The sequence below is a fragment of the Nicrophorus vespilloides genome, unplaced genomic scaffold (assembly GCF_001412225.1).
Source record: "Nicrophorus vespilloides isolate i.1.1-1 unplaced genomic scaffold, Nicve_v1.0, whole genome shotgun sequence".
In the NCBI taxonomy this organism is placed as follows: domain Eukaryota; kingdom Metazoa; phylum Arthropoda; class Insecta; order Coleoptera; family Silphidae; genus Nicrophorus; species Nicrophorus vespilloides.
In genome coordinates, this window is record NW_017096301.1 from 9,379 (window position 1) to 35,439 (window position 26,061).

Below are 26,061 nucleotides of genomic sequence, written 5' to 3' on the forward strand. Positions count from 1 at the left end.
CCTAACTTCTTTTTAAATAAACGAACTTAACCTAAAAATTTCTTCCTACTTGAGATAAATACCATTCATAAGCTAATTCAAATTATCCCATAACCTAACCTATCTTTACACAAATTAACCTAACCTAAATTTGAATATATCATATCAATATTTCATGAAATCAATGTGATAAATCTCATATTTATGAAAATTTGCTTAATTTACTTAACTAATTAAATTCAAAAGTAAACGCTGTAAATAATTTATGAAATCAACATTATTTTCTTCAACCAATTTCATTTAGACATAATTAAGTTCTGAAAACGATATTTTTCTTAATATATTTTTCCTCAAAGCTTTGAAGAAATAAATGGTAAAGATAAATGTATGCTTGCGAGGGGATTCCTATCAACAGGTAGTCAGTTAAATTGAAAAACTAGGACTAGCCGAGTTCCTCGCGCGCACACCGAAATTGGAATCTAAGTTTCGTCGGAAATGCAAACGATTGCGATTAAATAAGAAAAGTTGAGTTACTTACACAGTAATACAAAACCATGTTCAAAAGACATAATCCAAGAGAAAAGCGCACTTTATATATATAGATATACACACACATACATAAACCAACACACAGCACACTCTTGGGAAAAGCCGGAAGAAAAGATACGAGAGGAAAAGAAAAAAACGATGTACAGCGTTCCGTTCGCGGAATCTCACTGATCCTTCCAGTCCTGATACCGTAACGAAACGTCGGAGGAGGGAAGAAAAAATAATAATAATACACATGAACGAATTACTCATGCATTTGGGTAAGTAGCGTACACACACCGAATACGTGATTGGGAATAATAGAAAATAACTACCGGAGGAGGAAAGAAGGAATGGATGGAAAAAAGAAACGAATCGGGCCTACGCCGATGGAATGTGTAATTATTGTTGGAAACCAAGAGTGAGTGAGTGAGGATACAGTTGCTTTTTTTTGGGGGGGAATGTTTTTCAAATTATTTTTCATTTTTGTAGAGGTACACCTTTCGGTTTCTCTCCTTCTCGATTTTTTTTTTATTGTTGTTGTTGTTGTTTTGGACGGAAGCGAGAGGCGTCCGTGCTTTGCGTACATTCATAAGCTTCGGGTTTATAAGCGCTTTCGGTGATTTTGGAGGAGGCATGAACACAAATTACAGTGTCCGGTCAAATGGAGTCTCTGTCAGGCTCAGATGCCGTTTAAATTATATGCATCGAAATTTATGGGTTTGTCTTTGGATTGGATTGGACAGATGTTCGAATCTATCTGTATCTATTCCCCACAGCGTTGCAAATACGAGTATTTTGGAGCTAACTAGATGCATGACCCGTTCTCCTATTGACTCTAAAAACTATACCCTAACAGCAGATCCATTAGTTAACTAATTTAGTTAACAAAATTAACTTCCCAGGAGATTAAATTCGTATACGCAAGCTTTTTGTCGTTCTCATCGATTTCATACTAAGGATAAAGAGAGAGAAACTCTCTAAAAGCGTAGTAAAATAAGGGTGCAGGACGACTTTATCCGTGGGCATTAAGAACTTTTCCAAACTTTGCATACGCCCAAGTAAATATCGTTTCATGGAATCATACTTTTAGGTGGTGACTTTCAGTAGATTACCGAATTTCCTGCGCGATGGAATAAATAGGAGAAAGAGATAGAAAAAAAAAGACGTAAACTTGGGCATAAATCTTTTGATACCTCATAATGTTCTAAAACTTTTAAGCAAATATTTATACATATTACAATATTTTGCAAAATAAGTAATTCAAAACTGTTTATATCATGTTTTTATGTTTCCACACATGGTGATAGCAATCATTTCGCGACATGTAGCTTGAAAAACGCTGATCTTATATAATAGAAATATTTGTGTAATTGTTAATATAACTATAAAAAACATATTTTTAAAATTGTAATTGTAATTTATAGGCAACCAAATATACTTCTCAATGATAATATCAATATTAGGTCAACTTCTGACGTCGAATTGCAGGATAACAAGAGTAGCCACAATTATAACATTGGAACCATTGTATTCCGCATAGTTTTTAATGAAAGTTGAATCTTAAACTCGTTTATTAAAATAATTAAGTTTTTCTTTAGTTCAAATTGGAAAAACGTATCACAGAAACACCACAATAGTTATAATTATGAGCCAATACTTATTTAATTGCTTGAAAATTCATCTTCAACTTACATATTTAATCATGTATGTGTCGGATGTGGTTTACGAGTAATTTGATAAAAAGTAAAGACACTGCACTTTCTTCATTAGATCAAATTTAAAAACTTATTACAGAATATTTACAATTACGAGCATATACTTATTTTAATTACTGAATAATTAACTTTAGTTTACATATATCAATCGAGTATGGTTCACGAAAAATTTGCTTTTTCGTGGGTAAAATTTTCATTACTTCAGCACATGTTATTCTCTAAACATTTACCTTCAATTCGCATACACAATTGTATAACAGTCATGTGAGATTCATGAGTAATTCACGATAAAATGCAAGGACTATTTTTGTTTCAAGTTCAAACAAAACGGTGTAAATGCAAGCTAATTACCGTTTCATTTCAGATACTTGCACACTCTCTTCTGCATCGAACATGATTCGGTAATTAGACGTAGACCGTCGTTCTCTAATCAACGTCATATAGATGAACGCTTTTCGGCTTCAGAATGCGCCTAATTAAATTTGAATCTACCTGAAACTACTAAGATACACGACGACGATGCTCGCCGGATGTACGTGTATTTGCGTATCTACGTGTAAACACATAATAATGCTTAAATCATCATCCGCAGTCGGGATTACGTGTGGTATAGACACCTCCGACTGCAAATAACACGTAGTAGTGTTACTGAGTCGCAAACGACATTCAGCCCTTCGGTGTTTCGCGCCTCCGTAGATATCAAATTGCAAAGAAAATCGAACACGAATCGCCGGATTTCATGCCTCGTTTAACATCCCAAAACCAGTGACTTATCCTTTCCTAATTACGATTCAGCACATTAAACCATCAACTTAATAAAGAACCTCAAACTTTGTTAAAAAAATCAATAACATTATAAATTAAATGAACAAACTGTTGAATTTTACAAAAACTCTATATAATTAAAGACACATCAATCACACAGTTTAAGGAAGTAGTAATTAATCATGAATACTATAGAAATCATAACAAGACTTCCTTAGAAAACTAGAACAAAGTAACAACAAAGTTCATTTTTTTTATAATACTTGAGTGAGAAAAGTGAAAGAAGAAATGTACAAAAAAAAAACGAAATTAAAAACGCTGCTTCTCCCTATAGAGAAGTGTTGGATGTGAAAAGATGCATGCATTATATAACGAGGAAACTAAATTAACGGATTAACGGATAAATAAAAAAAAATATATATGTGGATGGGGGAGGAGAAGTTGTCTGGATAATGAGAAGAGAGAAAACTGAAATGTGATTAATGATCGAACACTTTCAGACAATTTAATTGGCTTCAACACGTTTTAATACCGTAACGGATCGCACGGATTTCACGCTTCGTTTAACGTCCTTTGCCGACAACGAACACCCGTGTTCCTCCCGAATATCAGTCGATATACCCCATTTAACGTTGTTATAGAGCCGAATTACAAACTCAAAAACATTGTTAGCAGATGTCATTTTATTAATTCATTGGTTTCACTTTTAATTTTAGTTGTTTTTTTTTTAATTCATTCATCATCGTGATTAGTTAATGAAAGCGTTAAGAAATGCATAGTGCTGCCATCTGTAGTATAGTGCGGTTTCGATTAGTGCGAATTTATTATATTGTTAATATTTCATTAATTTAAATATTGTATTTTCTATATTTTTCATTAGTTTCTAAGCTTTTTTTTGAAGGAAAATTTCGTTAATTCATAGAAACATTTTCAATTCGCAAATATTTATTATCTACAAAGTACATGAATTAAACTAATTTAATGAAAATTTATTTAATTTATAGAAAAATCCGCATTTTTCACCCATCACTAAGGAGCGGCGGATATATCCGCCCTATCCTTCACCCTTATATGCTGCCATCTGCAGTATTACGAAGAAGTATGTGAATTAGTTATAAATCCCAATTGTCATTTAGAAATAACTTTCAATTGTTTGCATAAAAGTAGTGATTTTAAACAAATTGAATATATTTTTTTTGTTCGTAGTTCACTCTTTGTTTGCGTAATGAAAACCGCCGATAAAATGCAAGTGACAAGCGTTATTATTTTCGCGTTTCCACCAATGAAAATTTTCAATTCAACAAAAAGAAAATCATCATCGATTCTGACTAATTGAAAGTCCTTCGTTTCTTTATCTGCTCATACAATTGAGATAATTGAAGATGGCCGTGGGAAACAATGGGGTGAAGAAAAAAAAAACAGAGGACTCACCGTAACAGGGGCCGTCTGCGATGTCTCCGTCGGTGTCCTCCTGCGCAAACCGGGAGAAGAGCTGAGACTTTCGGTGCCGCGTCTCCTCCAAGGAAACTGTCCGCTGCAAAAAGAAAAGCCAAATGTGAAGATGTATGTAATGCGATGCGAATCGTAGAAAATAAGGGAGGAACAATAGGGCGCATTGTCTTCAGGGGGGGTGTTTCGCAGATGAAGTCTTGATTTCGTTCGGAGCCTAATTTTTCCTTTGTCTCTTCAGAACTTCTCATCTCAGACGTAAATAAGTCTACCCTTTACACAACAACGAAAACAAATATATTTACGTACTCAATTACTCGGAATTTAATTGAAAATCCACGTTTAATTGTCTTTTACAAAAAAAAATCTCTTTCAAATTATATTAACATTAATTAACTTTTTGCTATTTTTGACAAATCTATCATCAGTATTGACTTATTTAATTATTATCATCAAAAACTGAAAAGAAATTAAATCTAAAGTTTTCAAGAATTAATATCTTTTTTTCATAATAAAATATCAAACTGTAATTTGTCACTGAAATTGAATCATTTTGGAGAAACACGCGACGCCTCTAATGGATTTAATTCGTTTTTCCATTGGTATTTTCTTCCTTAAGTTAAAATTTATTGGATTTCGTTCTTTTCGTCTCTCAATTTTCTTCTTTTTTTCTGCTCTTCCGACCCATAACTTCCTTAATTTCAATCAGCAATAAAACTGGAGCAGCAGAGAACACGCGACTTCTTCCACTCCCAGAGATTTATTCGTCTGCGAAGAGCGAATCCTTCCGAGCAAAAATAAAATTTAATAACTTCAAATGGAATCCGATCAGATTTTTACGCGACGCCAGATTTATTAATATTATTTGTTGCTTCCGTAAAAATAATTTTCGAAAAATATATTTTGATTTCAATTCGTAAATACAACTGTATTCGCATAGTGCGGTTTCGATTAGTGCGAATTTATTATATTGTTAATATTTCATTAATTTAAAGATTGTATTTTCTATATTTTCCATTAGTTTCTAAGCATGAAAATTTCGTTATTTCATAGAAATATTTTCAATTCGCAAATATTTATGATCTACAAAGTACATGAATTATACTAATTTAATGAAAATTTATTTAATTTTTAGAAAAATCCGCATTTTTAACCCATCACGAAGGAGCGGCGGATATATCCGCCCTATCCTACACCCTTATATAAATTAAATTTTTTAATTGAATTTTGAAGATTGTTCCTAAAACATTAACGAATTTGGAATTTATAAAACAATCAGTGAATTTATAGGAATTGTTAAGAAATTAATAACTGAAAGTTCATTATTGAACTTATATATTCGCAAATATTTATTATCTACAAAGTACATGAATTAAACTGATTTAATGAAAATTTATTTAATTTATAGAAAAATTCGCATTTTTATCCCATCACGAAGGAGCGGCGGATATATCCGCCCTATCCTTCATCCTTATATAAATTTAATTTTTTAATTGAATATTGAAGATTATTCCTAAAACATTTACGAATTTGAAATTTACAAAACAATCACTAAATTTATACGAATTGTTAAGAAATTAATAACTGAAACTTCATTATTGAACTTATTTATTAATTAAATTACTGAAGATTCCAATTATGTATATAAATATCATCATTTCTTTGTGCAAAATCATCGGAGAAGAGGAAATTGAAACCGAACAAAAGATCGATTCGCGTCGAAGAACCTGATTATGCAACATCTTGATTGTAGCCTGTAGGAATCTCAGCGATTTCGCGACATCGAGGAATGCGACTTCGTTGGAAGTTTACGCACATGCAGAGTGAGAGACTGGAACTGGAAAAGAAGCGTGGATAGCATTATTTTTTCCTCCTCCACTTCTCTACCATCCCTCAGCAACACAACCAGACCTTCACTTTATTACTTCTCCTTTTATAAAAAAGTATTACGAGAGAAGGCGTAGGTTGGGTTCGTATACACGTAAAGAAAGAGAATAGCTTCAAAGACTATTTATCGGTTAATTAAAGAAAGAAAAAACAAAGCTTTATGAATAAAAGTGCGTGGTCTGAGAACATAAAGGAATACAAAAACAGAAGTATTGCACGAACGAGAGCAAAACAAAAAAATAAGGCAATTTACTTAATAATTGCAGCTTAGCGGAATGAAGACGGAGATGGAGCTTATAAACAAAGCAGTAATTGCCTTCTTCTCTCTGTGTTTTTGCTTTTCCTTTCCTTTTTTCATTCTCTACTTCAACTAACAACGGAATGCAACGCGCTTCTTCTCCGAGTCGTGATTTAAATTTAAATTAAGAATAAAATATGCTCGAAGATTCACTTTTTTTTCTCGATGATTATTATTCTGATTAAACGTGTTTTCTTCACTTGCATCTCCTTCTTTGGATTAACATTATCCTATACTCATTAGGAATAAACAGATTTACATTTTCCAGTTTAAATTTGATTATTTCAAATATTTTGTAAAGATTTGAATGAAACGAAAATACTTTGATTTTTGTGCACATTCTGGATTGCTTTAAGATTTTGATACAAAAAAAATACCATAAATTCAGCAATGTGTATAGTAAAATGTTTGGTTTTCAAAAGTTGATCAAACACTTAAAACTGATTAAAAAGAACCGCAAGTATTCTTTATCATTTTGCTGAGGTTTCTCAGTTCAGATTAATCACATTTTATTTATATCCACTTTAATATGTTTCATTACACACTTAGAATAATCTAATCTTTTTGGTTATTTAAGTGCTTTTTTTCTTCAAATAATTCAGTAAATTTAAATAGATTTTTGTTACTTAACTTAAGTAAACATTCAAATCTTAATATAATTATAAATTTCAATTAGGAAAAAATTATACGTGTAAAATCTGCAAGTCACAAATTATCATTACAGAAAATGAAACAAAACCGTTACATAAGCACGTTTGATATTGTGGTTATATATGTCCACGTTTTCTGCTGATAAAGTAGTTTACACATGAAGTCCGCGTAAAAGCGATCGTAAAACAACAACAATATGTGATTCGTAGCCTAATTATTGCTTCACCATTAGATTAATACTTTTCCTTTAAAAAATTTAATCGTTTTTCATATAATAATAGCGTTTCAATTTGGACGTTGAGAAGCAAAAAAAATAAAAGAAGATGAGACAATGAATCAACGCGATTCCAAAAATCCCATCCATCCGGCCCTTTTGTGCGCGTAACTACCTGTCTGCTCACTTTAGGTCCACTCGACGATATGTCCTCTTTTCGAAGAGGGGTAATTTATTTTTTTTTTGTTTCACTATTCATTTATTTTTTTTTTTTGTCGAGCGAGGCTTTGGAAATATGTGTACATTTATATATACAGGGTGGAACAATCAATTCTAAACTTACAGGGTAAATTACCCCAGTGAATTCTGCGGGTAATGAGCAAAAACTTATTTCTATCTAAAGAAAATGAATGATCCACCCTGTATATCCACTCGAACAGTCGTTTGTTTCAGATAGAAGGGCGGTACTTTGTCGAAGCCATTGTTTTCCAAGGGTAAATTGATGGCTTGTCATCGGCCGTTTTTCTTCTTTGTTGTGATTGGTTAAGGGGGCGGAAAAAAAACAAAAGAAAATAGGGGATACATTGCGTAACTATTTATCCTCTGCATCAAATAATTACCTAACAAGGTGTCGTTCGGAGTGTGTATTCACATTACTCCGGGAAACGTGTTTTAATGAAAAGCCAATTAATTGGAAAATATGACCGGGTGGGAAAGTAATTAGCGAAGTTGCGGCGCCGCCGGAAACCGCGCCTCGTCCACCCTCAGTCGCATATCAACAGTTATGGAAATTTATGGTCTGTTTTTATTTTTTTGTATTTCGAAAATAATAAAAACCAAAAGTAATACATAATACCTTCATCTTTGATGGGAGAAAAAAGAGCAGCGTCAAGGGGAACGGAACGCCCATGAATAAAACATACGATCCCTAATTGGCCTTAGGGTATTTAAAAGCTCGTATTTATTTCATTACATTTCGCTCAAACTTTCCTCCTCTGACTTCGTAATTTATTTCGCGAACCGTTTTAGTATTCAAATTTTCATCGTCGCAGTTATACGAGAAAGTTTCCAGAACAATACGAGAGATGGCGTAACAACAATTAACTTATTGCGAAAGTGACATCTATCAAATTACTGTCAAACTTTTATAGAATTGCATGCCTGTACATCCTATGGTCGCCTTTATTACAAAATCCAATAGGAAGGAAAAAAATGGATAAATTTCGACATTCAAATAAAAAAACTAAAGCAGAAACAAGATTTGGCTACGAAATCACAAAAAACATCCTTTTCGAGCATCAAAAACAACGGAATCTGTCATTTTTTGTTGTTTAATTTTTGTCGTTTGTACAAATTTTTGTTTTCATAAATTAAATTTCGTCCCCAGTTTCAGCAGGACACAACGAATATTCCTGCAAACAAACACACAGAAAAAGCCAAACATCAAAAACCCACATACCACCATAAAAATAAAATTTAAAAAAAAACAGGAATGCGGAATTTTATACGTGTTTTTGCTTTCTTGTTCTCTTTGCTTAATAATGCAATTGTTTTTTGATGTTGCGGAGGAATTAATTGTATTCGTGCCGGTGCGGAGAAGGAGAAGGAGGTGGAAACCGCAACCAACAAGGTTAATTGCTTTATTCGTTATTGCGCGCCTTCGTTAAAATTCAGAGCCGAGAAAAATAATTGGTTTAGTTCATTTCATTTTTCTCAGCCTCTCTATATCTCTCGTATTTTATTTCAGGAATTCTCTTAATCTCTAACAATTAATAAATCTCTTCTCGGAAGAAACGATTTCTGCTTAGAAGATGTACGCATGAGACCAAGAACGAAGCCTCGAGGAACTGCACTTTTTTTTAACGAAAAGTATTTTCAACAATTTTGTACTGAAAACATCAATATTAAAGGATTTTAAGTCGATTTAGGCGAAATTCATCAAAATGCTCGTAGTTACAAGTTTTTAAGACAAATTAGCACAAGTTCATTTGAATCGTGTTAATTTTTCCAAGTTTTGTTATTTCTATAACTAATTAAGAAGACAACCAAAATTTATAGAAAAAATGTATTTTTTTTTCTAAAGAAATTAAAAAAAAAGATGTTACTTCTAATAAAGATTAATTCTAATTAAATGCGACTGCCACAAACGTTAATCTACTTTCTTTTCGAAATCAAATGAAGATCTTAACATTCCATCGGACGATCTGTAATGGAAACGTTTCCAGGAAATGCCGCCACAGATAAAACAAAGAATTTTATCAGTGAAACCTTTTCAGCGGAAAAATACAACAACCAAATATTTAAAAACTAGTACATAATAATTTATTAGAAGAAAAAAGTAAATTGTTAGCATTGAATAAATGTATTGAAACGACTTTATGCGAAGCACGAAAAATAAGAGAAGAAGCGTATTAAAAACGAGTTAAATCACCTCTAGCCGTTGACCTAATTCAACCAGTTTTCCTGCAAGAGACGCGCATCGTAATTGCATCACGTAATCTTCAAAAATTCTAAACCGGTGACTACCCAAAGAAAATAAAAAAAAAACAAAGAAAGTGTTACCGCAAGATAATACCTGTAATTACGCATTTCCTCACTGATGAATCTATCTCACCACAAACTGTACTTTGTAGGTGTAACAATAATTAAAAGATGAAGAGAAGAAAACTTAAAATTTTCAAATATTAACTTTACATCTTTACCACAAAGTTTATAAGTATAAAAACTTTCAATTTTCAAATATTCATCTTTGAGGAAGTATTAAATCCATCTTCATTTTATTTGCCACAAACTTTATACGTGTAAGAAATTTTAAAATAAAGGGAGAAAACTATAAATTTTCAAATATGAACTTCCTCATAGATGAATCCACCTTAATTGTATTTACCACAATCTTCATACTTGTAAAAAATTTAAAACATGAAATTTTCAAATATGAAATTCATCAAAAGTTTCATCCACAAAGTATATAAAACATATATTTATTATGCACTTTCTTAAATTAATCTACTTTGTCAACATTTTTTTATTCAAATATTCAGCTTTAAAAAAGTGATGAATCATGTAAAAACTGAAAATTTTCCTATTACAAAAAAAAATCCGTATTGGGTAAGTTCGTGTTAATTTTACTGGAACAACCGGGAAGCGCGCATCGAATAAATTAATTGAACCGCGAAATTACGAATACGACGACGACATAGCAATTACGCAATTTCGAGCCGCGTCATCGAGGTCTATTATTCAATGAAAATTTCAGTGCAGAAGTAATTCAATCACTGAGTATTAGCAAAAAAATAAAGCATTTTTCCGACAAGATAGAAACGTTAAACTAATTACGCGTTAATTACTGGTGCAAACTGCGATCGAACTGATAAAAGTGTAAGTGGAAAGAGGGGAAAATTAGAGGAGATGTAATCATCTCTTGGAATAAGTCTGAGAATCAAGTGCATAAGTGGCGGTTACGTAACGTTTTGCTTGCAAAGATTAGAATTGTAAATTACGTGTTTACGGACAAAACGAAAGGGCGCGAGAGGTAAATCCCATTATTCATCCGTCACAGCTTCATAAAGATGTTCACTTAAGTGCGTGTCAATCAACTGACTGATTCAAATTCATGAGTATTTTCACTGTCAATATTTATATTGAAGATTTAGTAAAACGTAACAATTCCAGTTTTTTTTCACTTTCACGTAACATCAATTTATTATTAATGTTTGTTTAAAAATTACAATTTTATAAATCATTGATCAATCATAAATTGATGTACCAAATTCATAGTGCAAGTGTTTTTAGATGACTCAAATGTACAAGATTATGTAAGTTAATAGAAAATGTATACTTTTTCACAAACTCAACTTACAAATTTGAAATTAAATTTACATTTTAATACACTTTAAGTAAATTTTAAAAAAATATTAAATTATGTTAAATATTGAAAATTCAACTAATTTTAAACAATATTCTGATGATTTCAGAGTGAGTTCAATGATCCTTCAAATATTTGACTATTCTTTCGAAATCAAATAAAAATCTCAACATTCCACCGAAGGATCTGTAATGGGACGTATTTCTTGGAAATACCGCTACAAATCCAATTCGCTTTTAGTCAATTTTACTAAAAGAAAAAAAAACACAAGTTTTACAAAAACGAAAAAAATAAATATTTAAAGTATTTTTAATAATTTTAAGTGAAAAAAATCATATTTGCTCATATTTCAATAACGTTTTGGAAATTTCTGCTTTATTAAGTTGGATTAAATCATCGATGAAATTAAAGTTAATTAAAAGCAGCTTAAATCAAAAAATGCATGTGATTTAAACACGAAACAAGGATGATTTCATCCACATATTTTTCCCATCGATGATTCATTCTCGTGTTTCCGTAGCCTACTGTGAAATTTTACAAAAACAAAACACAAAGGAAGACCATTTGTGAGACGATTAAAGACCATTACGCATTCATCGTGGAATTCCAATTTGTTCTGTGATCGATTGCTCTAACGAATCGCCGGGAATGAAACGGAAAAAAAATATAGAAGGATTAACGAACGAGACAAAGGATTTCCAGGATGGAAAAAGAAAAAAAAAACGAGAGCTGCAGCTTTTAGTAACCCGAGCTTTTATTTGTATATTACATTAATTAATCCCTGGAGGTTTCCAGGTCCCAAGGACCCAAAACTTAATTAGAAACACCTCATCTCTCTCTAACACACACACGCTCTTCCTTTATCCTTCGAACGTGCGAGATCGATAAGCCACGAATCGGATGTTTTTCGCCTCGAAAACTATTTCCCACGAGGGCAAAAAGGATTTCGGTCTTCTCCACTCTTGTCACTTAACCTAACCGTCCGAAGAAGATCTCCTAATTGAAATCCTTCCAGGAAACAAAAGTTCCAGAAACAATTAGTAACTTAATACGAAAGAGAAGGTCGATTCACTTTCACATCCACAAAAAAACTTTAATATTAAGAAATAATTGATTACAAGATTTGAGTCTAATTTTTGAGAATTTATTTGCTTTGAAATTTTCAAACAGTGCTATAGTGAATCCGCACTGATCGAAGCTTAATACATTTTTTAATTAAGTATCCACAATTTTCATTGTCAAATATGTTTAATTGATGTTAAAATTAGAAGAAATATCTAACAAGTTGGAAAACTAAAGTTTTGAATGAAGAAAACATATGAGTATTGTCGATCACGTAACAAAAGGGGATCTTGCATGGGAACGACCCAGTATAATGGTTATAGGAAGGCCAATTTCTCGGTCGCTTTGTTTCTTTTATTTCGATCCTCACTCTCTTCATCCACCATTACTTTTGCTCCCTTTCTTTTTCTCTTTGGTGGAGGATTTACCGGTCGGATGGACAATCATATTCCAGTAGTGAATAAAGCCGTGCGGAGGAAGGAAGGAAGAACGGAGAATAAAAAAAAAGAAAATATTGAATAGCATCTAACCTAAGGAGAGAGAGAGAGAGAGATGTTAAGAGAGTGCAGACAACGTTCAGAGAATTTAATATTTCCGCCGACGTCGCCACTTCAGGCATTGTCCAAACATTATTCATTCATTCAAGAAGAGAATCTCTCTCTCTTTCTATATACATACCATCTTTGTTGTAGGATCGAGATTGGATATATTTCCCACAACGAAACAGAAATCAAAACAAATAAAGCGAAAATATGGGAAAAAAATAAACATAAAAAGAATGATATAAGAAAGAAAATGTCTGAAGTGGTAATATATTTCTTTCGATAAATAGAAAGATATTGGAGTTTCCTTACATTTCCATGATCATAACAAGGACTAAATTTGTAATAAAAAAATTTAGGACAAATCAATTTTTCTGAAATATCTTATAACAATTTGTTTACAAATGAAATGTTGTCAAGATTCAATTTAAAAAAAAATGAAATTTCATCGCGATTCTAATTGGAATTATATGACTACTTATAAAATCAGTTCTAATAAGAATTTCATCAAATTTTAACTATAACTATATTTTTTATACATAAATTGAATTGGATTTATGTAATCGAGTTGGAATTAAGTAATTTTCATAACAAGTTCTTTAAGTTAATGCGACCTTCAATTAAATTGTAAACAAACATATAAATATAGGATATTTGTCAGCGTTTGCTGAATTAGTTTAAAAAAAAAGAGAGAATTCGCAAACTAAACGGACATGAATCAAATATTGTACAAATTTTGCAAACAATGATTATTTTACTCATAAAAATACTTTCTGTTTATTCCGAGTATATATCAATAAATTTAATCAAAGTATTTCCTTTAGCAATTTGTACATATTAATATTATTATTATTATTGCAAAATCTCTTGATTGTGCAATTGTAATTGTATGTTATCTATGCTTTTAGAATAACTGTGTGTAACATTGATTATCTAATCAATGAATTCCTGTAGAATTGTGCAAGTTAAGTAATCAATGAGTTTCTCTAGAATAAACTCAACCTATTTCTAAAACTCGTTTCGACGTAATTTTCATAACACGTTCTGCATGGAAAGAGAAAAACGACCTTCAAAATATTGAATGTAAACAAATGATATAAATTATGGATTTGTGACGGATGATCGTCAAGTTGATGATCTTTTAGATTAAATTTCGATAGTTTATATGTTTAATTTTGAATATATTAAAAGTAAAAACTGTTAATAAAGTGTATTGAAAAAGTTTGTTAGTCTGTTAAGTTTTGGAAGTAAAATATGAAAACATTGCTTTTTTTTCAAGCGTATTTTTTTCATTTTTTCAAGTTTAAACGTAAATTGCAGCCAAATACTCGAAACCACAACAATATATGAATACTCGCTACATTTCCCAAACATCCAGCTTTCATATACATCGTTTGGATTCTTTCTATCTATTATAGTTTCTCAGAAAATTACTAAAATATGAAGACGCAATCTTATGAAATTTAACTATATTTGTAATTGAACGTATTGCAACATTTTCGATCTATTTAAAAGAATGAAACAGTTTTAGTATATTGAAAGTGAAATAGTGTTGAATGTCTTAAAATTGAAAACTGTTAGCAATCGAGATTGAAGAATGTCGTTTGTTATGTAACAGCGAGGATCGAAGTGGAAAGGTGCACGGATGATGATGAGGATGGTGGTGTGGTCGCGCCGAGAGGAATGTGATTCGGCGATTCGAAAACACATTTTTTTTTGGAGCTACAGCAGCAACAACAACAACATCGCCGAGCAGCAGCAGCAACAACAACGAGTTTCTGGCCCAGGTGAGTGACATTTGGGTCCCTCGGCCACTAAGGCCGATCCCGTCTGGCAGATGCACCGCTCGCATTATAAATAACTTTACAATTCCAGCCCCGAGGGGCCAACGTTCTCATCAACCTAATCATCATCATCCCCTATATAATATTCCAATCTTCTTCCCTTTCACCCAATCAATCGTAATTCCTTTTGCAGCGAAATACACACACAAACTTGTTGTTGTTGTTGTCCGTTTTAGCTGCATAAGGATCGAAGGACCATGACCTGGAAAAAAACAGTGCATTTCCTAGCGCCCGCATAGACGACGTTTAAATATTCAGAGGATGTACAGCAGAAGAAGCACCGTCTCCAGTCACTGAAAAATACCACACTGACCTATCGTAATCAGGGCTGGACTGGCACTGCATCAAGATGAACTTTTTTTAGTAACTTCGCACCGTTCCAGAAGATGTAATCACTGATAATCCAACAACTGCAGCACCTTTTCCCGATAATTCGGTAACAACATCGACGTTCGAGCAAAAATAAAAAACACGATGAACGTATAATATAAAAATTGGCGCAAAAACGCGTCCGTCGGCAGCTGCTGTCCGGTCGCAACTGGTGGAACAGTTGTGTGTGTGTGATGTTGTAACCTGGCCTGTGTGCTTGCTGTGATCTCTCTGGTCAGAGAGGCACACCACTCACGCAAGAGGTGACTCCTCTGCAGCAGCAGCAGCAGCTAAAGGTCATCCTCATCCTCAACCTAATCCTCTCCTCTGCTCTACACGAATATCGATGTATTGCGGTTTGGGGGGCATTTCGATGCTTGCTGCTTCGCAATAGTAGTTGTAGCTGGTAGCAGTAATGGAAGGCCTCTCTCCACTCGATGAATAAATAAACCGGACGGCGAATCCATTAATCGAAATCGATTGAATTATGCATAATTCAGTCGGCCAACACACGCCAGAGTTCCTATCCAACTCTACTACTATACTACTACTATGTTTCTCCATTTGCATAGGAAACGCGTCCATCGCGCGACGAGGAAGAGGAATAAATAGAGCAAAGGGAGATTATCCCTATTGTTCGCAAAAGCTACATTTACAACTTGCAAATTTTTCAGGAATTTAGTTATAAATTACAAATTTATCAGAAATTTATATCCTTCTTCTTTTAAGTATTTGTATACTTGATTTTTGATTTATTACAAAATAATAATTTCGATTGAGAATAGATCAAAGCAACAATAGAGATGATACCTATAGGTTGAATAACAATTAAAACCGAAGATTATGTTTGGGCTACAAAAAAAAAATTAATAGAGATGCGACGACCGTGGGTTTTCCCCGGCTCCCTTTATAGACCGTATATCGTCGGGTATCAAGTGGTCTATAAATAAGGCAGCGAATAATGGGTTTAATTTTATTTTGCGGCGGAGCGCGTTTGTCGGCGCATCCCCAACGGGTGGAAGTAGAAGAAAAAGGCAGCAGCAGCAGCAGCAAAGGGACCTGTTTAAATATGGAACAGGGAGGAGAGGAGAGGTCGTCTCTTTTGATTGTGCCCAAGCGAGACTCTCCTCTCCCTTAACAAAACTGTCGTAGATTATTTCGGGTCCAAAATCCGGATGGAAACGGGAAATAAATTGCCTCAGTTCATCCCTTTGACACAAAAAAAAAATATACTGGACAATGGAAAAAAAAGGATATTAGGCAACAGTTGGCTATATTTCTTTCCACCAGAAACGTTTGGCAATTAGTTAATTTAACAAAAAAATGATCATCAACGTCGACATCGAGCATAGAGTTCTGCGCTAATAGGTGTGGTCCAATAAATTCTTGATCTAGTTGCACACCTCACGTTTTACAAATAAATGATGGATGTATAATTCAGATTGTACTTTGTAACGAAACGTGGGTTGATCTATTGATTATCAAAGGACGTGCATTTTGGAGCACCACAGAATACACGATTTTAGTTTTAGTGGGATATTGTATATGCATTTAGAGTAATCAATAATCGGGTGTCATAAAAGAAACGTTACTATTTTTTTAAATATTTTTTTGAATACACAAAAACTAAGACTAAAATATTACTAAAAGAAATTATATAATGGACTTTAAATAATTGTCAAATAAAAATTGACATAACCCTAAACATAAAAAAATGGTAATAGTTCTTTTATGACAATTTGTACAATATTTTCATTGCTTCAATAAACTTGTTACTAATACTTCAAATGATATTAGAAATGTTCACTGACATAACCTAAAAAAACGTGATGGTTGTATTACAAACTAGCGGCGGATATATCCGACACTGTAGTTGTTAGGCGTCTCTAGTCTTTTTTAGATGGAGCCATCAGGTTTTTGATTAAGTTTTGACGTTAGTTATGTAGTAGCGTTTAGTTATTAGAACAAATTGCTCTAACTGCAAAAGGATTAAACAAATTAGAAGTACTGACATAACCTCAAAAAGTGACATAACCTATTGTTCCAACATAATGGTGGTAATACTAAATAGTACCGCTTCTTTTACGACAATCTGTACAACATTTTCATTTCAATTTGTTACTAAGATTTCTAATGATATTAGTTGAAATTATATGGTTCACTTCAATCAAATATAAAATATTGACTGACATAACCACCAAAAAATTAGATAATGGTTGTATTGCAATACATGTCTGGTAATATTACTAGCCCTTTTCACACTATCGGCGGATATATCCGCCATTGTAGTTTTTAGGCGTCACTAGTCTTTATTAGATGGAGCCGTCAAGTTTTTGAGGTTAATTATGTACATGAAGTAGCGTCTAGTTATTAAAACAAATTGCTCCACCCGTAAAAGGGTTAGAAGTACAAAGGCTACTAGATAAAATTATATAATCCAATCTAACTAACTGTGAAATAACAACTGACATAACCTCGAAAGATACAAAATAGTATCACTCCTTTTATGACATTTTGTGTGTATATATATATATTTGTATTACAAGAGAATTCTGTTAAATTAAATTAGACAATTCACAATGAAAAAAAAGTGACATAACTTATTGTTTCAACAAAATAATAACATTCCTTTTATGACATTTTCTAAAGATTTTTCACGATAAAATTAATTGAAAGTCTTCGAAATGAGCAATGTAATAAAAACAAATATTGCATCTTACGTTAGGAAATAAAATATTTTCAGTTGCGAAATTGTCAATGGAAAAACACAATGGACAATTTGAGAAATATGGGTTAACGAAGAGCCAACCTGCATTCGTCGTGTAACAGTTATTTCTCTCGAATGTTTACGTATACTTTTTACGAGGATATAAAAACTATGCGAGTTAATCAAGAAAAAAAGAAGATGGACAAAACGGAAAAAAAAAACTCAGTATCTTCTCTGGACTTGAAACTTTTCCGGTCGTTTCTCTTTTCATTCCGCGCCGCCACCGCCGCAAGAAAAATGTAATTATTTGATAAAAGTTTCGCTGTTTATTAGAAATACTTGAGGATAAAATTAAAGATATACGAGGATGGAATGGTTGGAAGCGACCGAAACAGAAGCAAGTGCAAAAACTTTAGAAATTTATTCTTCGAGTTTCCTCTCCCATCGAGCGAGTTATAGTTGCAATTTTATAACCTCCAGTGTGTGCATGTGCACACACAAAATTTACGACCGTTGATATTCCACCAAAAAAAAAAAAACGTTGTATAATTGATAGCTGCTTCATTTAAATGTAAATGAAACTACGTAAAAGTTGAAAGTTGAATGGGCAACAAAAAAAAATTCGAAATTCCCGCGTGATTTACAGCTCGCGCGTAATTGAAACGTAAACAAGCAGATTGTGTTTTAAATGCAAATATAAAAGTCTAAAAAAAAATAAATAGAATAGAAATAAATTAGATTCCAACCCTCATCAGTCAATCGTTTCGTTAAGTATCCTTTAAAGCCGAAACATAAATTCAATGTGTCATATCTTTTCCTAAGAACACCCCTAATTTATAACTTTCGTCGAGTCATCTAGGTGTACTACAAAACGTCCTTATCCGTGGACTTTATCTTATACCTGTATCTTGAATTATGTTTTTTTTTTTTTAATTTTTTTATTTTGCTGAACAACAGGAGACACCGACAAAAGCCCCGGACTGGAGAGATGAAGCGGGATGATTAATCCCCAAGGAAAACAAGAACAAGATACGAAATATATACGTATATAGAAAAAAAAAAACATCAACAGAAATGCATTCAATTCGGAGCATGAAACGAAACGAAAAGTTTCGTTTGGTCCGAACGGCGATAAGGGCCGGACAATGCTGTGAAAACTACGATGAATACGGTTTTATCTGTACTTTCTGCACTATTTATGCTGTTATCCGGAAATTCGGGCCGGGCGAAAATACTCGTGTACGTGGGAAACACAGCCTCGTGTGCGTTTGGGAGAAGATAAATACGAGAAATCCAATCGCTCCTTATTATGTTACTCGATGCAGGCGTGTGTTGAGAATGGAGAGGAAGATGAAGAGAAGAGAAGAAGAAAAAAAGGAGCGAGGTGCGTGAGTCTGTAATTTTCAATAGCCAAGATCTACATGTTTGTTTTCTATTCGCAACTGTTTGCAGTTCAACAAACCCTGGAAAATGCATAAACTTATGTCGAGTTATTCAAGTAGTCTCAATTAAAATATTTGAATATTGCTTAACTCTAGTTCTTACCATTGAAATTACAATTTTCAAAATCTACCAGCTTCAAATTTGATTCAATTTTAGTCACCTATTCATTGCTTAACTTCAATCAATAATAAAAAGTATTATTTATTTAAGTATTTTCATTGATTTCTTTTCCCAATTTATACAAACCAATATAAATATTCATTAATAGAAATGTTCAAAGTTTCATTGAATTACAGTCAATACTAATTAAAATGTACAAAACTAATAAATCCTACATTTTTCTTACAACTTACTAACTGAAATATTTAAATTCGTATTATTGATTCATTCGAAAGAAAAATCCAATTCCACTGATCAAATTCATTCGTATTCATTTTTTCACCGCACCTGTAAATAATTTAGACATCCCCGAAAATCAAATTGGATTTTTTTTGTGATTAATTGAAATCTGCATGAATTGTTGATGATGGATCAACCTGGAAAGGTTCACCTTTTCGTATTTTTAAATGAAGCTCTGATTACAAACGTTCCAATTCGTTTTTTTTTTTTCAACCTTTTTTTGATTGGAAATGAACATCAAACATGGTATAATTCATGAGGCCGAATGCAAACATAGGTTAGTTCATAATGAAATGCGATATTTGATTTGCGCAAATCGAATATCTGCATACATATTTTTTTTTTAGTAGGACGAAATCAGTAGAGTTTTTTTTTGTGCAAATTTTAAATATAAACAACATTTCTTGTATTACAAAGTCTATTTAATTGGAAAATTATTTATCCAAATACTATCAAAATTTGTTACAAAAATTTAAAGAAAAACCATAGTTTTTAATTGAAATCGGTAGAGGATGTGATGCGACCGTATGGAAACAGGATAGAAAGGATAATCATGTTCTGGGGGACTAGATAGAATTTTCCTGTTCCGCAGGATCTCCGATGAATTCAAAATTCGATTTTGGTTATAATAAGATTACGTGCGGCGAATTCGTCACGTTTTGCAATAATCGAATAATTTCCATTAAAAAGCAAACAAAGAAACCAAAAAATGTTAACGAAGAGAAGAAGAAAACAAGAAGAAGTATTTTAACGAAGTTCGGTTTTTATAGAATTAGGTCGTATTATGTAAGCTGGCATATTCCAATTATTCTAGATAGAAATTTTCGTTACTTCTACAAATAAATAAATCAAAGTCTAATATAATTGCATCACGTTTCTTTACAAGGTGAAATCTTGGATATGATATGTATTTTACGATTCTAATCAAACTATTTCTCGGATAATTCAATAAATCTGGTAGAAAAATTGAGTAATTAATTTTTTTTTTATAAAAAATTCAAAATGAGCTTAAAACAGAAGACACCATGAATCTACCAATAGGCACATTGAAAAGTGTATAGTTTGTTCTTAAATATTGATAATCGATTATTTAATTAGCGAGCATCGTTATCTAGTAATTGAATAAAACATACAGACGTGATTTGTTTTAGAAAATTCTAGGTCTCGCGAAAAAAATTGTATAATTTATTACTCATTTTTAAAAGCTTATTACATAAAAACACTAAATAACACAAATCTACAAATAACCTCATTGGAAAGACCACATCTTTTTGTTTAATTTGCATCTGAGATTATCTAATTAACATGCGAGGTTAATGAGTTATTAAGTAAAATGTAAAGATACTTTTTTTTTTCAACTAATTTCATTTCGACAGTTAAATACAGGAAAAGTGTATAGACTACAAATTTGGGAAATTAACATTTTCAACCCCTAATTTTAATTACCAATTTTTATAGCTAGTAAACTATTGAAGAGGTAAAATACATTTATTGATTATCCAATTCAATTGAAATTTTAAACATGGATATTTTTTCAATTGAAAAACTTTGAATTGATTGTTAAGTCATTACCGTACCAAAAAAAATATATAAATTGTTTCGATGATTGCCGTTGGTTCAACACGCCGGAAATGAAGTGGTTTTTCATGGGATCTGACGTTGGGTTAAAAGTACATTTTCCTCTTTCGATATTGGATCTCGCACAATGGGTCTGCAAGGAAATTGGATGATGCGAATGATGGATCGCTTTCTGGACACATTTTTCCCTTCCCAGCGTTGCAAACGGACCGGTTACATGCATGTGAAGAGGTGGAGGTGGAGGAGGGTGGCGCGTTTCCATTGCATTTCGCCGGCAAACTGGAAGCGAAGAGCATTGTGCGAAAAGGGTGGAAATCAATACTCTAGTCTGGAATGCGCCCCGCGTTTATGGGGGAGGAGGCGGCAGCTGCCCATCAGAAATTGGGGGCGGCGGCAGCCCAGACAATGCATGCATTATTTAGTCAAATTTTCAGACGTTAATTTTTGATGCGCCGGCTGCGAAGTGTCGGAAAAGCGAAACGCGATGAGAGAGGATAGAAGAGAGGATTTAGCATATCAATGTGCGCCGCCCCCGCGCATTCACCAGCAGCAGTTGTAACTCTTGTTGTCGGGTATTAAACACCCTTTGTGTATCGGAATTTACGACCACCAACACCGAGAGCCGTAAACCATCGACAAAGGAAGAAGACAAAAAAAAACCTCAACAGGTAAATAAGTGCGCTTCTTGGAAATAAAGAAGTACCTGAATTTTCGAACAGGTACCACAAATTTCCGTTCCCAATCTAATGCAGACGTTCGAAAATGAGCACAAAGCAAAGAAATTAAATTTATATTAAAAAAGAAAAGTTAACTTCGCCCTCAATTTCATCCCCGTTTTGCTCAATCGTTAATTGGATTCTCCTTTGTTTAATTTCCATGCAAAAAAATTCCATGCAAAAATAGGTAATTCCAAACTAATTCTCATTCCGGGCTGTATTTAAACATATTATACATAAGGATTTGTGTTTCAAAATTGAAATTAAGAATTTATTCCATGTTTAATGAGCCGGAAGGAGTTGTTGAAGTTTTGGTACATAACTAACCGATGTTTTGCGAATTCGGATTTTAGTTTAAACTGGAATTTACGCATGTTTACGAACGTCGCCTCGCCTCGTCCGTTCGCTCGTTCATTCAATTTAGTTAATTTGCGAGTAATTAATGTAATTCTCATTAATCGCCCACACGTAACATTCGAGCCAGGTCTTTGATCTGCATCAACATTTTCACGATTTAACGTGAAGTTCATTTAGTTTGTTAATTAGATACAAATCAGAATTATATTTGCTGTTACGTACGGTTTTTTAATCACAATATATAAATTACATTACCAAACTGAAACATGATACTTTACGTCAGTTCAATATTTTGATTAAGATTATTTAACAAATCAAGTGACATAAAAGAAGCGTTACTATTATGTTTGGCTGTCATTTTTTTCTAATTAGGTTATGTCAGTTTTCATTTGACAGTTACATAATATAAACTATCTAGTTTTTTTGTTACACATATTTTGTTGTCTTTTTGTTGATTACGTAACTTTTCAATTCCAATTTTTAATTGAAAGATTTAATTGTTAATATTCAATTTCAATACATTTTATAATTAAATTGTCACAAAAGAAGCGTTACGATTTCGCATCGGTGTCATTTTGAAGGTTATGTCAAAAATTATTTGACAGTCAACTAAAGATAGAATACCAAAGTTTCTAATAGAAATGTCAAGAAAAACTTAATTACAATATTCTTCAAGAAGAAATATATAAAATAGATAAATAGTTTTGTATGGTTCCACAAGGTACCGTTCTAGGTCTTATTGAGTTCTAATAAAAAGTGTAGTTTATAATAATTGGTTTGTTAGAATAATTTTTAATTAAACGTTCTAATAAATTGCTGAAAGTAAAGTTAAGAGTAAAACTGTAACAGTTTCGCATTCAATGAAACGAAACGCTTTTCTTTAATCCAGAAAACTCGGATTCGATGTGATAAAATTGAGGAAAATTGAAGAATTTAAATAGTAAATAATGTAAAATAAGAATGAAAGTGAATATACCCACAGGATACACGCTCCATGATTATTTGCATTTAAAATTACGAAAAAAATAAATAAATCTTGAGAAGAACAGCCTTGACTCCTTCCGTCCTCCGTTCCTCACTTCGCCACAGATTCACCACAAGAAACCCAAGACGGATGATGATAATGATGGTGTTGTTGAATAACACGACAAAGGCGAATAATAATATTTGTGTTTCTGCGGACGCGAAATCGTTTCCAGGAATGCGAGGCCCGAAAACCTAGGCGTTCCTTTTTGCAGCACGTTACATAATGATCGATTGCACGCTGCAACACTTTCACGTGGATTCATTCGTACACTGGTAGATCTTATCCCGAGCGGCGCAGTGCGCATTATTGACCTGCAATTCATCAAGTGAACGTGCAGTAATTCCGCTAGAAACCGTGCCAATGATTCATTAGAATCGGACCCAATTATTCTCACTTCCTCCGCGTACGAAATTAAGATTTATTAATCATCTCGTGCTGAGATAATAGCATAAATTGCTCGAACATACATAAATAAAACAGTGGATTATTGAAAAAATTTAATTGTATAACAGTATTTCTAAAACTTATACTTGCGTACAATTTTGCATAAGCAAAGTCATATGTAAAGTATATGGCGGATATATCCGTCAATCATGTGCAAAGTGTTAATAATGTTGCTATTATAGTGTACATTAGAACTAATTTACAACTCACAGTTTTAGAAACACTGCTAATGTCATTACATAACTAGAAAACATATAAACCTATTTAGAAACTCTGTTTTATCATGTTGGAAACATATGAAATTTGTACAGATTTAGAAATACTTATTATAATTGTTCATCAACGAAGTGGTAATTCATAAATGGAATTGCAAGAAGAAGCATTATTAAATTTAATGTGTACGATCTTCAAATGGAACCGATAAATCGCAACTTTCCAAACGGAGGAAATTGCAAATATTTATGCGATCCATGTCGACTCGGCATTATTGCCGTAAACTCGATGAATAGAAACTTAATTTTCTAAAATATTTTAAGGTTAATACGGTATTAACACCCAGTGCCGATTGAAACCAATAGTTTTATACTTTCACAGAAATTATATTTAAATATTACCACTAAATTTTATACTCAATTTACCTCAAAAGTGATCTTTTTTTTAATATTTTCTTTATACAAACTTTGCTTATTAGTACGATTTGTGCAAACAATCCGTTTCCGACCTACTGACTTTCCTTAATTAATCGTGGATTACGTGGATTTTCATTCAACCGTAGCAATATTAATTAATTATAAGCGCAGGAAGAGTTTATGGTCTAAAGGTTTCCACATAGTTTTCGAAAAATATTTATTTTCGTTTCCCGTTGAAAGCATCCATTCTTACATCACCGCATTCTTTCTTCAGGTCAAATGAGTACAGACCATAGAGTTTTGCCTAATTGATATTTGTTTCATTATTATTTAAGCTAATACATCTAAATTTGAATTTAATGAGAAGAATAAAAAAAATAATTACAAAAAATAAGCAAATTAATTGTAGCGCCATCTCTTACGCTTGTTTGTACTAAAGTTACAGCAAAATCATATCAATCTTAATATTGAGTCAAATAGAGTCAAAAAAAAATAAATTTAGCATACTTGTGATTTTAGATTTAACCCTTATAATTGTGTACAATTTTGTATAAGCAAAGTCATTTGTAAAGTATAGGGCGGATATAACCGCCAATCATGTGCAAAGTGTCAATAATGTTGCTATTATAGTGTACATTAGAACTAATTTACATCTCACAGTTTTAGAAACACTGCTAATGTCATTACATAACTAGAAAACAAATAAACCTAGTCAGAAACTCTGTTTTATTATGTAATTGCATAAATTGGAAACATATGAAGTTTTTACAGAAAAAATTAAATTTAGCGTGGAAGCATACTTGTGATTTTAGATTTAACCCTTATACTTGCTTACAATTTTGTATAAGCAAAGTCATATGTAAAGTATAGGGCGGATATATCCGCCAATCATGTGCAAAGTGTTAATAATGTTGCTATTATAGTGTGCATTAGAACTAATTTACATCTCACAGTTTTAAAAACACTGCTAATGTCATTACATAACTAGAAAACAAATAAACCTAGTTAGAAACTCTGTTTTATCATGTAATTGCATAAATTAGATACATATGAAGTTTGTACAGAAAAATTAAATTTAGCGTGGAAGCATACTTGTGATTTTAGATTTAACTCTTATACTTGCGTACAATTTTGTATAAGCAAAGTCATATGTAAAGTATAGGGCGGATATATCCGCCAATCATGTGTAAAGTGTTAATAATGTTGCTATTATAGTGTACATTAGAACTAATTTATATCTCACAGTTTTAGAAACACTGCTAATGTCATTACATAACTAGAAAACAAATAAACCTAGTTAGAAACTCTGTTTTATCATGTAATTGCATAAATTGCAAACATATGAAGTTTGTACAGAAAAAATTAAATTTAGCGTGGAAGCATACTTGATCTAACAATTAATTTAAAATCAATCTAAATAAATTCGATTACAGCGCCATCTCTGTATTAAATTTGTATGAATATTTGACAAATTTAAAGCGTAGAAGAATGTTTTGCTTTAATTAAACGTTGGTTTCCTTTGTAAATTAATTAAAAAGTAGGAAGAGCGATGTCCCAAAGCATTCTTTATTATTTGCAGCTGTTAATTGC

The 26,061-nt window shown here is 32.4% G+C and overlaps 1 protein-coding gene across 1 annotated transcript in view; it reads right to left on the reverse strand.

The window, feature by feature from the left end:
* Positions 1-26,061, reverse strand: part of LOC108556595 — a gene marked incomplete at its 3' end in the record, with an annotated part of 31,004 nt that overhangs the window by 4,387 nt on the left and 556 nt on the right. Inside the window, exon 2 of the mRNA XM_017912765.1 lies at positions 4,422-4,524. Within this exon, the coding sequence (XP_017768254.1) occupies positions 4,422-4,524 (103 nt within the window). The remainder of the gene's footprint in view (positions 1-4,421; positions 4,525-26,061) is intronic.